This window comes from Myotis davidii, unplaced genomic scaffold (genome assembly GCF_000327345.1).
Source record: "Myotis davidii unplaced genomic scaffold, ASM32734v1 scaffold205, whole genome shotgun sequence".
Lineage (NCBI taxonomy): Eukaryota > Metazoa > Chordata > Mammalia > Chiroptera > Vespertilionidae > Myotis > Myotis davidii.
In genome coordinates, this window is record NW_006297573.1 from 4,076,391 (window position 1) to 4,090,148 (window position 13,758).

The 13,758-nt window shown below is 42.7% G+C and overlaps 1 protein-coding gene and 1 long non-coding RNA gene across 2 annotated transcripts in view; one reads left to right on the top strand and one right to left on the bottom strand.

The window, feature by feature from the left end:
- LOC102771187 (cAMP-specific 3',5'-cyclic phosphodiesterase 4B) overlaps positions 1 to 8,023 on the top strand; it is a 435,382-nt gene extending 427,359 nt beyond the window's left edge. The window contains exons 7-8 of the mRNA XM_006773277.2: positions 7,618 to 7,667; positions 7,893 to 8,023. Coding sequence (XP_006773340.1) covers positions 7,618 to 7,667; positions 7,893 to 8,023 — 181 coding nt within the window. The remainder of the gene's footprint in view (positions 1 to 7,617; positions 7,668 to 7,892) is intronic.
- Positions 8,024 to 9,461: 1,438 nt separating this feature from the next.
- LOC107184581 lies at positions 9,462 to 13,310 on the bottom strand. Its single transcript, XR_001515438.1, has 3 exons — positions 13,040 to 13,310; positions 11,678 to 11,729; positions 9,462 to 9,644 (listed from the first exon to the last, which is right to left on the bottom strand). It is a non-coding gene; the product is annotated as an uncharacterized LOC107184581 (long non-coding RNA).
- Between the last annotated feature and the right edge of the window lie 448 nt (positions 13,311 to 13,758).

A 13,758-nucleotide genomic window follows, 5' to 3' on the forward strand; every position in this document is an offset into this window, starting at 1 on the left:
TTTATTAAGGACCCACTTTGTACAAGTCATTGGTGACACAATAGTGACATCAAAACATGCAAGTTCTCTGCCCCTTCAGGGCTTTCATTGTAGTAGGAAGTCATACCGTGGAGAACAGTGAGAACAGGTGGGATCTGGCTGTTGGGATCACATGGGATCACATTCTAACAATTATGGTCTGCTTGTTCTCTTCATGTTCTGTTCTCCACCCTGATTCTGGCCTACTGTTCTCTCTTCCTAAAATCTCTCTCTCTTCCTGCCAGAGATTGTCTAGCTAAGTCCTGCTTGGTTTTTATAGCTTGTCTCTAGAATCACCTTCGCCAGGGTGCTCTCCCTGACCCCACCAAGCCAGGCTGAGCACCCCTCAGTGTTCCCAGAACACTCTGCAAACCTTATCATACCACTTATGGATCTCTGTCCACCACTGGACAATGTGCCCCTTGAGAATTACAATTACTTTTTCTTGAATTTCCAAGAATTAGCAGAATGCCTGACACATAGTGAGTGCCTTATAAATATTTATCATACATATGAGTTCTCACTAAATAATTATCTGAGAAAGACCACCAATTATTTAGAAAATTACTTTTTCAGAAGTGATGCCTTTTCTTTTTCTACCTTTTTTTTCTTTTTAGAACACAGCCTCTGGGGCCATACTTACTGGCTTTAGAACCCAATTCTATGGCTTGAAAATGATGTGACTTGGGCAAATGAACCTCTACCTTTCACTTTCCCAGTCAGTAAAATAGTGTTGTTCTGAGGATTAAATGAGTTGACACTTGTAAAGCATTTATAACATCACATAGTAGATGCTTAATAAATATGAGCTGTTATAATTGACTAGAGGCCCAGCGCATGAAATCCGTGCATCTGCCAGCTGCCGGTTGGGTACTTCCTCCCTTCCCCTGGCTCGCCCCGCCCCCTATTCAAACTCCCAGACAACTCGCAGTCGAAGGGACAATTTGCATACTATGCTTTTATTATACAGGATAGTTACATTTCTCTCCCAAATTCCAGAAATAAAGTAACACTATAGGGTTTCACATTCATTATCTCAGTTTCAATCACCATAAATGAAATTCATGACAGATACTGTTGCCCCCACTCTGTGGATAAAGAAACAAAGCTTGGGGAGATTAAATGACTTGTGCAAGAACATACCACTTCTCGTGAATAGCAGAGTCATACTTGAAACCTGATATCCTGACTCTCATTGCAGTGGTCTTTCCATTCACTACCCCTGTGAAGTCTTGTGGGTTATGAGAAAAAATTTCTGAAGGCTTTGGAACAGAGAGTCATTTAAGAAGAACTTACAAATAGGTGAAGGTCAGAGAGCTTGAGGTCAGAGACCTGAGCTGTGAGAGTGTTTTCAGGAATTAAACTATGAGTGAAGCCCTGGACCAAGATGATGAAGTTGGAATTGGGGAAGAAGGAATCAATAAATACACTTCCCAAAGGCTTCCTAGCAGATCATAACTCAAGATCACTACATTAAATAGCTCCAAGGCATTAGGGCTGGGCGGGTGGAGGGGCGGGGAGGGGGGGGATCAGAGTACGGTATCAGAGGGATGTTTGATTTTTAGTTACTAGTTTGTTAGCACGGAGCTTAGATGTTCTTAGTATTGTTCATAGCCTACCAATGAGCATAAACATTGCTGACTAATAGACTATGTCAGCTGAAACTACTTTCTTGAGAATCAGATCTTTCTATAGTCTTGGGTGTTTGGGGCCACATAAACCTTCAGGAACTGAGTACCCTGAGACTGAAATTGCCATATTCAGAGCTCACCAAGGGCTCATTCTCTGACTGAGGACCACCCCCCCCCAAAAAAAAAAAAAATCATGGCCCTTTGTATCATCTTGGGTTCCAACGAAACCACACTCACTGAATAAAATAGATTTCCAGCTGTACGATCTTTGTGAATGATCTTTCTTGAATCCATACCCATATTTGTACAGAGTTGATTGTTTCATTGATTTCAAGTACCTCCTTGAAATCAACATCAACCAACAGAAGTTCAATGCAGAGTCCATAATGCATTATGTTCTATTCTTAGATAGTCAATATTCTCAAACAGATAAAGAAAACCTAATATCCACCAGGGATAGGTCCACTGTCCTGAGCGTTCCCCGACCCCCTTGCCCCACAGATATACTTATCCTAACAACTGAACACGTAAGATTCATGGAACTCAGAAATTGCTCTCTGGGGTATTTGACTTGGGTTCCAGAGTGCTACCCCCTGCCTTCAGTGTAACATTTAAGCAATAATGTGTCTTTGGAGTGGTTTTCATGAGATTCTGGAGTGTGGTTTATTATATGAAAAGGAACTCCCACACAGAACTCTACTTCTCATAAGTCAAGATTTCCTTTATCTTTTGGCTTTTGCTCTGCCTGAAAGCATTCCAGTGTCTGTCTGAGCTTGACCACCCAAAGGGTGAAAGTCTCAATGTTCCTCTTGAGGTGATTTCCTTGCACTTCCATGAAATGTTCCACTGAGGAATGCTTGATTGGGCCTGTGTTTCTTGGCTTCACATTAAAACCTACATTTCCTTTGTCCCAGGAGTTAATTTTGAAAATATGGCCTTCAATTGGAGTTGTTAATTTAGATAGGTATTTCTAAAGCATTTACTGCCTTCAAACAGGCTGTGGAGAAATCACATGTGTGGGTGAGAGTGCCTGCCATTCAACAGTCTGGGGGCCAGCGGGTAGAGCTGGGAGCAAAGAGGCGTCCCCATGATTCAACGGTGTCACTAGCCTCCCAGATATTACAGTGGCTATCAGGAAATCATGGGACAGCTCTGCAGTAACATTCTTCCAGGGCATAATTCAATCAGCATGTATGCAATCTTTGAGAAAGAATTAATAAGTACTTAATTTTTTTTCAGTGTATATCTGAAGTTTCTTTCATTGCCTTATGTACTTTGGCATGGGATTGAAATTAGCTGAGAATAATAAAATTTTGAACATTCAGAGTTGGAAAGAACCTAGCCAAATTTCCTTAGCGTAAGTGAGGAAATGTATGTAAAACCCCTCACACAGGACCCGGCACATTGTAAATTCGCAGTAAATGTTAGCTGCTGCCGGCTCTCCCCAAGTGGGGAAGAAACTGAGAGGTGCAGTGGGTTGCCTCTGGCCATGCAGTTGGAAGGAGCCAGAGCCAGGATTAGGAACCCTGTCTGCTTATTCATAGTTCAGTTCTTTCTCCGCTGTGCTATTCGGGGCTGCAGAGTATTCATGGCTGGGGCCACATTATCCCCCCTGTTAATATCACTGCCTTCAGCAACTCAGGCATATCGCTTCTTAAGGTTCTTCCATCAGTTAGGGATCACTGGAAACTGAGCAGCCAATGCCATTTCCTTCTGGCGCTTGCTGTTTTCTAATTGGCGCTCTCGTGTCTTCTAAGCCATCATGCAGCTTCCAGAAGCCATCTAAGCTGTATCGCGTTCACTCATTTAAAATGCATTGAGCCACTTCTTTGTACTGAGTCTCAGGGATAAACCAAAGAAGCCCGGCTCTTGCCTTTTCACAGCTTCCTGTGGTTCTCAACCTTCCTAATGCCGTGACCCTTTAATACAGTTCCTCATGTTGTGACCCAACCATAAAATTATTTTCGTTGCTACTTCAGAACTGTAATTTTGCTACTGTTATGAATCATAATGTAAATATCTGATATGCAGGATGGTCTTAGGCGACCCCTGTGAAAGGGTCGTTCGACCCCCAAAGGGGTCACGGCCCACAGGTTGAGAACCGCTGGGACACACCGATGCTTATGAGAATTAGCAACTCTGAGTGAGAGCTATAGTTTTTAAATTAACTCCCAGGGCAAAGCAATTAATGTAATTCCTGTCATTTTCAAGAAGTCATTGGGAGAATTCAGTGCTATGAGTAGCCATGCTATTAAGAAAGCAGACATTTCCAACACTTAAGGTCTTTTAGTTCGTCCCTTTTACAAAAGCCTTCTTTGGAATTCAGGAAGATAGGTAAAATAAAATTATTATAAACATATATTAATCTAATGAGTATATAATGAATACCTACATCATGCCTAATATTTTGCTGATTTCAAGGTTACAGAGATGAACAAGATTCAGTCTTTGCTTAAATGTCTGACAGGTGAGCGGAGGAGATAGCTAGGAAAATGGGAATTGTGATCTAGCATGATCAGTGCTCTGGTGGGGCGAGCATGGGGAACTATAAGTAGCACAGAGACTGAACTCAGGAGGGAAGGCTCCTCCAAGGAGGTGATGCCTGAGGGAAGGCCCGGAATATGAGGAGTTTGCCACTTAACGAGGAGGGGAAAGTGTTCGGCTGATCTAAACATACGCAAGAGCCCAACAACATGAGTGCAGGCTGTATATGAGAAAGAGCCAGTGGTATGTAGAACCAAGAATATACAGGAAAAAGAAAGCAGGTAAAACATTCATGTGGATCCTGCCATCAGTGGGCCATTGATTATTAGTGGTGGGAATAATATGTGCTCATATGAGTTGTCATACGAGGAAATCACCCTAAAGATACAAATAAAGCACCATGGCAGATTAGAGGGAAGATCGTTTTTAGCCAAGAGGATGAAAGCCCTGAATAGCACAGTGGAGAAAGAACAGAACTATGAATAAGAAGACAGCGTTCCTAATCCTGGCATTTGATCTTTGGAAGTATGATTCTGACACCAGTTTTTGTTGTATGGGTTTTTCTCCCCATACATCAGAGCAATTCTCCATGAAACCAGCTGGGCATCCCATTATTCAACTCAGTTCTGACGCTATTTACCTGGAGATAGTGTCAGATCCTACAAGTTAAGGGCTTAGTCCTCCAAACTGCCTCTATCCCACATTTCAGATGCCAATCACAAATCCAGGTTGTTACCTGTGCTTCTGACCTAGTGGCTGTAGATCCAGGGTTCCAATCACTCCCTCTTTGGGTTTGGTTAATTTGTTAAAATGCCTCACACACAAAAAAAAACTTTACTTTCTAGATTACTGGTTTATTCGAAAAGGATATAGCCAGATGGGAATAGCCAGATGGGAAAACCTGCGTAGGACAAGGTATGTGGGAAGGAGCACAGAGCTCCCATGCTCTCTGAGCCTGACAGTCTCCACATGTTCACCAACCCAGTGCCTTTGGGGTTTTATGAAGACTTCAGTGCGAAGGCATGATTGAGTAAATCCTTGGCCATTGGTGACTGAACACAATCGCCAAGCCCCTTTCCCTTCCCCTGAAGTCCAGGGCAGGGCTGAAAGTTCCAACTCTCAAATCACAAGATTGGTTCCTCTGACATCCAGTCTCAGGGATTTTCTAAAAGTCGTCTCATTAACATAACAAAAGACACTTTTGTCAAGCTTCTCATTTAGGAAATTCCAGGGGGCAACAGGAGGAAGACCACCAAATTTATATTTCTTCCTATACACCAGAGAAGGCTAGATGGTATTTAGAAGTGTGAGCTTGTGCCGGGAGAGCTTTCTTCTCAGAGGAATGGCTGATCAGTGTCAGGACGATGGACAGCACATGGCCAAGGTCAAAGAAGTGATGACATTTGGCCTTGGGGATGTCTGAGTTAGTCCACTCATACATTCACTAATTCAACAACTATTTACTGAGTGCTTGAGAAAGACCACTCTGGGTTTTAGGGATCCAGTAGTGAACATGTTGTTCCCTGCCTGCATCAAGTTTACATTAAATTAAGGTGTTCTATGTTGAACACTAATTGGACAGTGCCTATTTTAATTACAGTTTTAGAGCTACTAAGGTGAAGTACAAGATGGCATGGTTTGAAAGGAAATGTCAGGCAGGGAGGAATCCTGGGAGATAAACTGGGAAAAGCATGTTGAGAACAAAGAGCAAAGAGCTTTGAACGCCAGCTTAAAAAGTTTGATATTTAATCTCTTAATTTTCCTGAAAAGCAGCCCTCAGTTTTGGTGTAGGTGTTAGCAGCCATGAGAGTGCATGCATTTTGGATTCTGAAAGACTTCGCTTTGAATCCCAGTCATGCCACAGAGGGGTTAAAAGCACCTTTCCTAGGATCACCTCGCTAATCAGTGTGATAGATGTGAACCCTGTCCGTCAGACCCTGCAGCTATAAGGTATAGTTACCTAGAAACCAGATTACCCCTAAGGGACCAAAACTGAATTTGGAGCAGTTAATAACAAACTAGGAAAATAACTATGTGTTCACACCTATAGGGAGACCTTCCCTTCGCAATACCTTTGCAATCCGTTCACTATCATTTAGAAGTTGGCCTTAATCCAACACCTGCCTGTGCATCAGAATTCACAGAGAAGTAAAAAATTACAGATGGCCATCCCAGACATACTGAAGTAGACTCTCCAGGGACAGGGAAGGGATTCATAATTTCTACAGCTGTCCAAGTGAGTCAGACGTCATCCATGTTTAGAGACCCACTGGCCTAGAGTCCCACTCTCCTGCTCCTTGCTAATATCCTGTTGCTCTTTAGTGGGACAGAGTCCTCTGTACCAGTGGTTCTGAAAATGTGATTCAAGACCAGCAGCATTAGCACTTGGGCACTAGTCAGAAATGCAAACCCAAGCCCACCCCCAGCCAACTGAATCAGAAACCTGGAGGTAGACCCAGCAATGTCTCAGACCTCCAGGGGATCCGAGGCATTCTACATTTTTTAAAAAATATATATTTTATTGATTTTTTACAGAGAGGAAGGAAGAGAGATAGAGTTAGAAACATCAATGAGAGAGAAACATCGATCAGCTGCCTCCTGCACACTTCCCAATGGAGATGTGCCTGCAACCAAGGTACATGCCCTTGACCAGAATCGAACCCGGGGCCTTTCAGTCCACAGGCCGATGCTCTATCCACTAAGCCAAACCGGTTACGGCGGCACTCTACATTTTAAAAGCCATTGCTCTGTTCTATTTCTGGGAGGTTCTCCGGCAATGCATTGGGAGAGTCTGGCAGTTCTGGAAAACATGAGAAGGATGGTGAAAGCAGCAAAATCGGGGGGTCCTGGGGGCATAAAGAAGAAACAGAAACACAAGAAAGAAAAGGAGAAGCAGGCCCAGTGTTTGTGGGCCATGAGTTGGTTTGCTTGTTTCATTTGACTCTTGACATCAGCAGGTTTGTTATGCTGTAGAATCGTGCCCAGTCTCTCCATGAAAAGGCCGCTCCATAAGTTAAGCCACCTGAATTACCATTCCTGGTAGCTGTGTGACCTGGGTGCACACCTGGAAGCCTGCACTGATTGGTCTCTAAGGCTCCTCTGGCTATAACTTTCTAAGGCACGGCCCGAAGGAGCTGGGATTCACTCTTACATTTGGAACCATTCCTGAGCAAGGATATCCTCTCCTACGGGCCTCCTGAAACAGAGAAACTGAAAACAGAGGAGCTGGCGAGGGACCTGGGGTAAAGGACTTCCTTCCTGGAGTATTGGCCGCCCAGGAGGCTGTGCAGAGGGAAATTCCAGGCCATCTGGATGTGAGAGAATTGCAGTCATTTACGCATGTTACAGGAGCCTGCCTTCCGGAGAAAGCATTATGTCACTTGATAGCTCATTGTGACCTGGAAAACTCCCCAGAGATCCTGGGGCGGCAGGGAGAGGATATTCAGACAAAGACTCAGGTCTTCCTTTCTCTCTGTCTCCACAGGAGGTCCCCAGCTGCTAGCCAGCCTCCTGTCTCCAGAGTCAACCTGCAAGGTAAGCCACGCCATGCCTCTCTCCGTGTTTCACAATAACGAGTGTGCCTCTCATGCAGAACCTTTTCGGGAAATGGTAGCATTTGTTTGCATACCGTGGCCCTCCAAAGTAAAGCTCTTGCTGACTTTTTGAAAAGTATACTGGAGCTTGACCTCATTCCATGTGAATCTGAGTGAAAAGCAGTAGTAAATGGTTTTCCCATCGGATGTATGCCCAGACTTCCAGAATGTGGTGGAAGAGTGGTAACGCTGCTTCCCAGAAGAGCAGTATTGATAGTGCAACTTGACCTCAGCTTGCTGACCCCAGTGAACTCCAGGAGAGCTGACCTCACAGGCCCTGAGGTGCCCTCACGTTGACCCGAGAGCCCCACAGCCTATGCTAGTGGCTTCCTCTTAGCGTCAACCATAGATCCCCTTTGAATATGCATTCCTTCCAGGTGTGAAACCAAAGGCTCTCTCTAGGTCACAAATCATTTCTTTTGGAGGTCGTCCAATTTTCCTTCTCACAGGTGTTGTTTTAAAGAAACCTAACCTCTCATCTTTCAGTGCTGCGCCAATGAGTTTCACGTAGAGTGGAGAGCTGTGTGTGGAAAGGAAGGGCCATCTTGAAGGGACAGCATGGAGATGTACTGAACTTAAATTCTTGTTGACGTAAGACATAACCAGTTAGGTGACATTTTTTAAAGTGCAAAATGGAGTTTTGCCCCTCGACTGACCTCAGTAGCATGGCAGGGGTCTTGAGTAAGACCACAGGAGAAGCAAGTGAGATGAGCTCATGGTGAGATCAAGATCACCTAACACCATCCGCCGCCTCGTGCACCTCTGTGCGCCAGCAGTGCTGTTCCCTTCGCTTCACACGCAGGATCTTCCCTCCTGCATATACTGTTGTGTTCTCTTGCTGGTATCATAGCCACAAGGAGAATGGAAATAACACAAGCGCCCAACTTTTAAAAGAGGGAACAAAGGCAGTAGGTTCTGTTGGTGTGTTGGCTTCTGAAATGGTTATGGTATACGCTTCAAAAATATTTTTATGAGAAAAAGATCGAGAGCAAGAATAAAAGTGAAAAACGAAGAGATTGGGTAGAGTTTACCTCTAGAGCGCCATGGTATGAAGTAGAGAGAAGAAATAGTACTGTATCCACAGACTTTAAGAACCTGGGGAGCGGATGGACTGTTTCTTTAGAAGTTTATAAAAAGAAACTAGATAGAGTGTTTTAACATAATACTGGTGTTACATACTTGGAGATCAAAGGGGGTGGTTTTGAAACTATCATTTCGTCATTCTGGCCTACCAGTGAGACTCCTTTGCTTACATTTCTGTTAGCCAAATTTACGGAGGGGCGCCCTGACTTTGAGTCAGTTTGAACATTTAAACTATGTTTTCTTCCTTTGGTGATAAACAGTGACAAACATTAGGAGAGATGTGATATTTATTATCCTATAAAGTAGCTCATTAACCAGAGATGCTGTTGGAAAGATCATTTTGTGATTATTGGCACAGTAACTCCAGTTTGGCAACTAAAGTCTTTTGCTGAGTTCTCCTAAAACAATGGAGCAAAGAAATGACAATACCACTTAGGCAATTTGTTTTTGTCTGTCTTTGTGACAAACTTCAAAAATCCTGGCTTTTCGTTGGGAAGAGAATATAGTGGTACCCAATTATTACATAATTATAGGTTTCAAAATCGTAACGCTTAAATGCGGTCAGAAAAGGAAGGAGGACACACACAGACATCCTGTGTTTTGTTCTTATTATCAGCTTAAACGAGTCAGGCAGATTTTTCCTGTTATTTTAATATTTATCAGCATATGACAAAGAGGTGTGTTTAAATAGAAACTTTGAAGGAGAATGAAAAATAAGTGGCTTGGAGCAAACAGCCCTGAAATGTCGAGTGCTGCTTTAAAAGGTGATTTTTCATGATAGTCAGATCAGGCGTTGATTTATCAGCACTGAATTCTCACATATTTGAATTGAGATCTGAGATAAAAGATACAGGAAACACAATAATTTACTCAGTTTTAGCAATAATCCACTTTGTTAGGAAAGCCTGAAATAACTGTATTCTTATATAAAGAGACAGAGAGGGAGAAAGAGAGAAAAGGCAATTCTCTTTCAAAGGCATTTTTAAATGCATCTAAGTGAAGGCAGTACAATTCATTTTAAAAACTAATTGTCAGAAACCCTGGTTAAATTGGTACATTTGCTCTTACAAATTGATCATTAACTAGGATAATTCTTGGGGGAAATTAAAGCGAATTTCTCAGTCTGCAGTACTTTTCTTTTTACTGTTTAACCAAAATTATCCTTTTTAGCTCTCGTGGTCCAACACAAATGTCCCTCCTTCGCTAGGAGATCCTAATTTTTTTAGAAAATTGCTGTACTCACTCCCTTTGTGTGCTTTGGCAACAATTCCATCTAAGATATTCTGTACTTCATGGCTTATATGTCTCGGCCATTGGAGCTTTTAGAAGGCAGTGGCTGTCCCTTATTCATTTCTGAATCATTCAATATGCTTTACTATTTTCACATAGTAGGAAGACAGTATATGTTGACTTGAACATAAAGTTTGGGTACTTTATCTTAAGAAAAATGCTATAAGTTAAAATTTAATATGAGTCAATATTTTTATATCTATGGCTATGAAAAATATTCAGTTGTGTGTGTGTGTTTTTACTATTTAATGTCAGTTATTGAATTTAAGTTAAAAGAGGTTTAAATACACTTCATAACTGTTAAATATATTAGTGTGGTCACATAGGTTTTAAGCAAAAAATAGTTAAATCTAAAAAATTGGCATTTCGCACTTTGAGTAAGAAAGCCAGAAGAAAGTAAGAAAGAATTTAAAACCCAGAAAGTAGAGCAAAGTGGAAATCCTACACCCTCAAGTTAAAGAGAAAGGTGCAGAAGTCTTGCTGCCGGCTGTGGAGTTTAATGAGCATCTCAATTTTTATCACATTTTGCCTTTTCACAAGTATGAATTCCAGGCTTTCTCTACACGATGCTTAGTGGGGGAAAGGGGGAAAAATAGAACAGAAGAAAGAACATTTCAAAAGAAGGCACAAGAAATGGATTCTGTCATCTATACACACTCAAAATGGATAATTGAATTGATTCTCAATATTTCAGGTTCCCAAACTACTTTCAACAGAAAAAAAAAATCAGATAATTAAAGAAAATCAGTGTGAGTATGTGTGTGTGTGCACGAGAGTGAGTGTGTGAAAGTGTGTATGTGGTATGTGTGTGGGGGGTGTGTGTAGGATAGTTGCTCCACTTCATGCAGCCATCCTGTCTAGCCCTTGCTTTCGCATTTCAGTAGAGATTATAGGTGTGTCCTGAAAGTGAGAATTTACCGAAACGGTAAATTATCAAGTGTTCATTGCCTTTACAGAATGTTTTTTTCGCATGACATAGGATTAGAGAAGCACTCCCTTTAATGGCTAGCTCTTTTGTAATATGTGTCATATATACAACCTCACAGCAGCCGAATTGATGTGTAAGAGGGATGGTCTGTACTAATTTTCTTATTTCAAAATTTACCAATGAATATATTGAGCAAGAGCACCACCCATGTAACATAGCAGCTGCTCTGAAGAACAATAAGTCCATGGGACATTGCAAACCATGTCACAAAGATGACGAGAGAATTACCCTGAGGACTTCAGATCAAACTACTGCAAACCCAAGGTCTCTACCAGCCTGTGTATCCTAAGCTGTGGTTGATGGTGGTTTTCAACTCCAGCCAATTCATTGTATTTCAGGAAAAACCTGTGTGTGGAGAAATAGGACAAGATGCTATAAGGCTTTCCCAGCGAGTCTGAAATAGATTGGCTTAAGTGAAAAACAGACTTAATAATTTTCTTAGTGCTCATGGGAATCTATTTCTTCTATTAAGTGTCCAGGCCATTCTGGGGAGGAAAGGACTCTTTAGTGGTTGAGAAAACAGAAGAAGAGGCTTTCTCCTAGGAAGGAACTCAGACTGAGTTCAGTATGAGTTCCTTCCGTATCTTTACCTTGATTGTGACTATTCCTCTGGAGTTCCTGGGAGTGTGCCAGATGCAGGGTCTGTTAGAGGAGTGGACAAAGGGCTCAGTGAGTTATCTGGGATTCTGAGAAATTCAGAAAGTCATGACACTGATTCAGTTCTCAGAGCTGCTGGGCCGAGGATGAGAGATGAACCGTGTGCACAAGGGAAGGGCCTCTGAGAACCGCAGCTCTGGCCTGAGAGCTGAGCTGTGTCAGATGCCTGGAAATGAAGCCGGGCGCGAGCAGGACACTTGCTTCGTTTGTGCATTAAGCAAGAACTGTCAGGCCGGATTGCAAAACTTATGGACAAATACAAATAAAATCAATCCTGTTACCAAAGGCTGTGGCCACTCATGATAAAGAGACGAAAAGGGATTGGAGGGGATTGCAAAAAAGAAAGAGAGAAAAAAATCTAGAAATATCAGATTATTTTTTTTCTTCCTTGATCTGAAGGTCCTGTGGCCTAAATTATTTGTATAATTGCTTTAATTAGTCACCTTGAGTGTTTAGGCAACTTGCATGCATAACAATAAGGCAGGTGCACTAGAAGAGCCCCAGTCATTCTGAGAATCATTCCCAAGTGGTTGTTTTGTAAGAATTGCTTTTGTCTAAAATAACCTACTTGTGAATGTTTACCCAAAAGCATCAACACTGAGCTATTTATACTTATTTGCAATTATTTCATATATGTCTAAAATTAAGCATGGGTAGTTGCAAAAACATCGACAAGTCAACTAAAATACAAATAGTTAAAATGTTACCCTCGAACAAACATGCCAAAAATAAAGCCCTGCTCATTAACGGTTATTTCACCAGTTCAAAATTAATTTCTAAATTTAGGTTGAATGTTTCTTCATATTAAATAAAACCACTGAGACCTGCAGCAGCTAATCTCTCACTTGCTGCCTAAAGAGTGGAGTTCGTTCCGTGTTGACTCCACTTCATGTTTTTGTACTGCTGAGAAACCCCATCCACCCCCCTCCCCTGAAAGTTGGAATCATGCATGTTAGTAAGTATTTCAGTTATGCTATTGACGTCAATGGAGTCATTAAATAGATTGCTGGCTCTCCCAGAGGCAAGTCACTGCCAGGGACCTAGATACAGACACTTTTTTTTTTTTTCTTTACAAAGACAACCATCAGGTTTTGCTAAAGCAGTAAGCCAGAGAAAGGGAAAAGTTTATACTGTAGCTGACCTATCTCCAAACAGTTTCCTTCTTTCTTTTGCATTTTAGTTCCGGCCTTTCTTTCTCTTTGGCTACAGTAGGCTCAGGCAGATGCCCAGATATAGTTGCCTCAATGTTTTATGTGCAGAAGGGTGACACCCCAACTTTTAAAAAGGCTCCTTACCTTTAGCTCTACACAGCCCATCTCAAATGTTTATTTGGTGGCATAAATTGTCTAGGCAAATCACTATTGTCTGCCAGTAAGGCGTGTTTGGTATATAGTTCCTGGAATAAACAGTTTCTTCCAAACACACACACGCACACACATACCCCACAAGCACGCAGTTTTGTCTGTTCTGTCGCCTCTGTGTGGCTTATAGCTTAGCCCCTCGTCTATGAATCAGCCTTTATGCAGCCTGCACTGTGCTGCGGCACCAGGGCTCTGAAGCAGAGGGTGGAGGAGGAGGCTGGGAAGAAAGATTCACTTCTCTCAGCTGCCTCATCTGCAGAGCTCGGGCAGGAGGCTGCCCACGTGCCTGTGTCCTCCCAAACCCGTGCTGTGCCTGCCTCAAGCCCGGTCATGCAGTTCCCAGGCGTGTCAGAGGGAGCCTTCGGGAAACAGCTGCCTCTTTCTGGATGTTCCTGACAGCTCTATGTACCTGGGCAGCCCCAGGAGTCAGAGCCGGAGATCCACCGCACACCTGGACTCCTGCCTCCCAGGCTCAGAGCTAAGAAGCCAGCTTGAATAGACAGCTTTCTTCAAATCTGGTTGCCAGAATCCGCCATGCGGGCTTTAGCACGCATCTCCATTTCCAACCCCTATTCCTTTACTCCCTGCACTTCTGCACTTCCCTACCAGTAAGTATATATAAACACTCCAGGTAACCGGCCCCTTTGGGAACC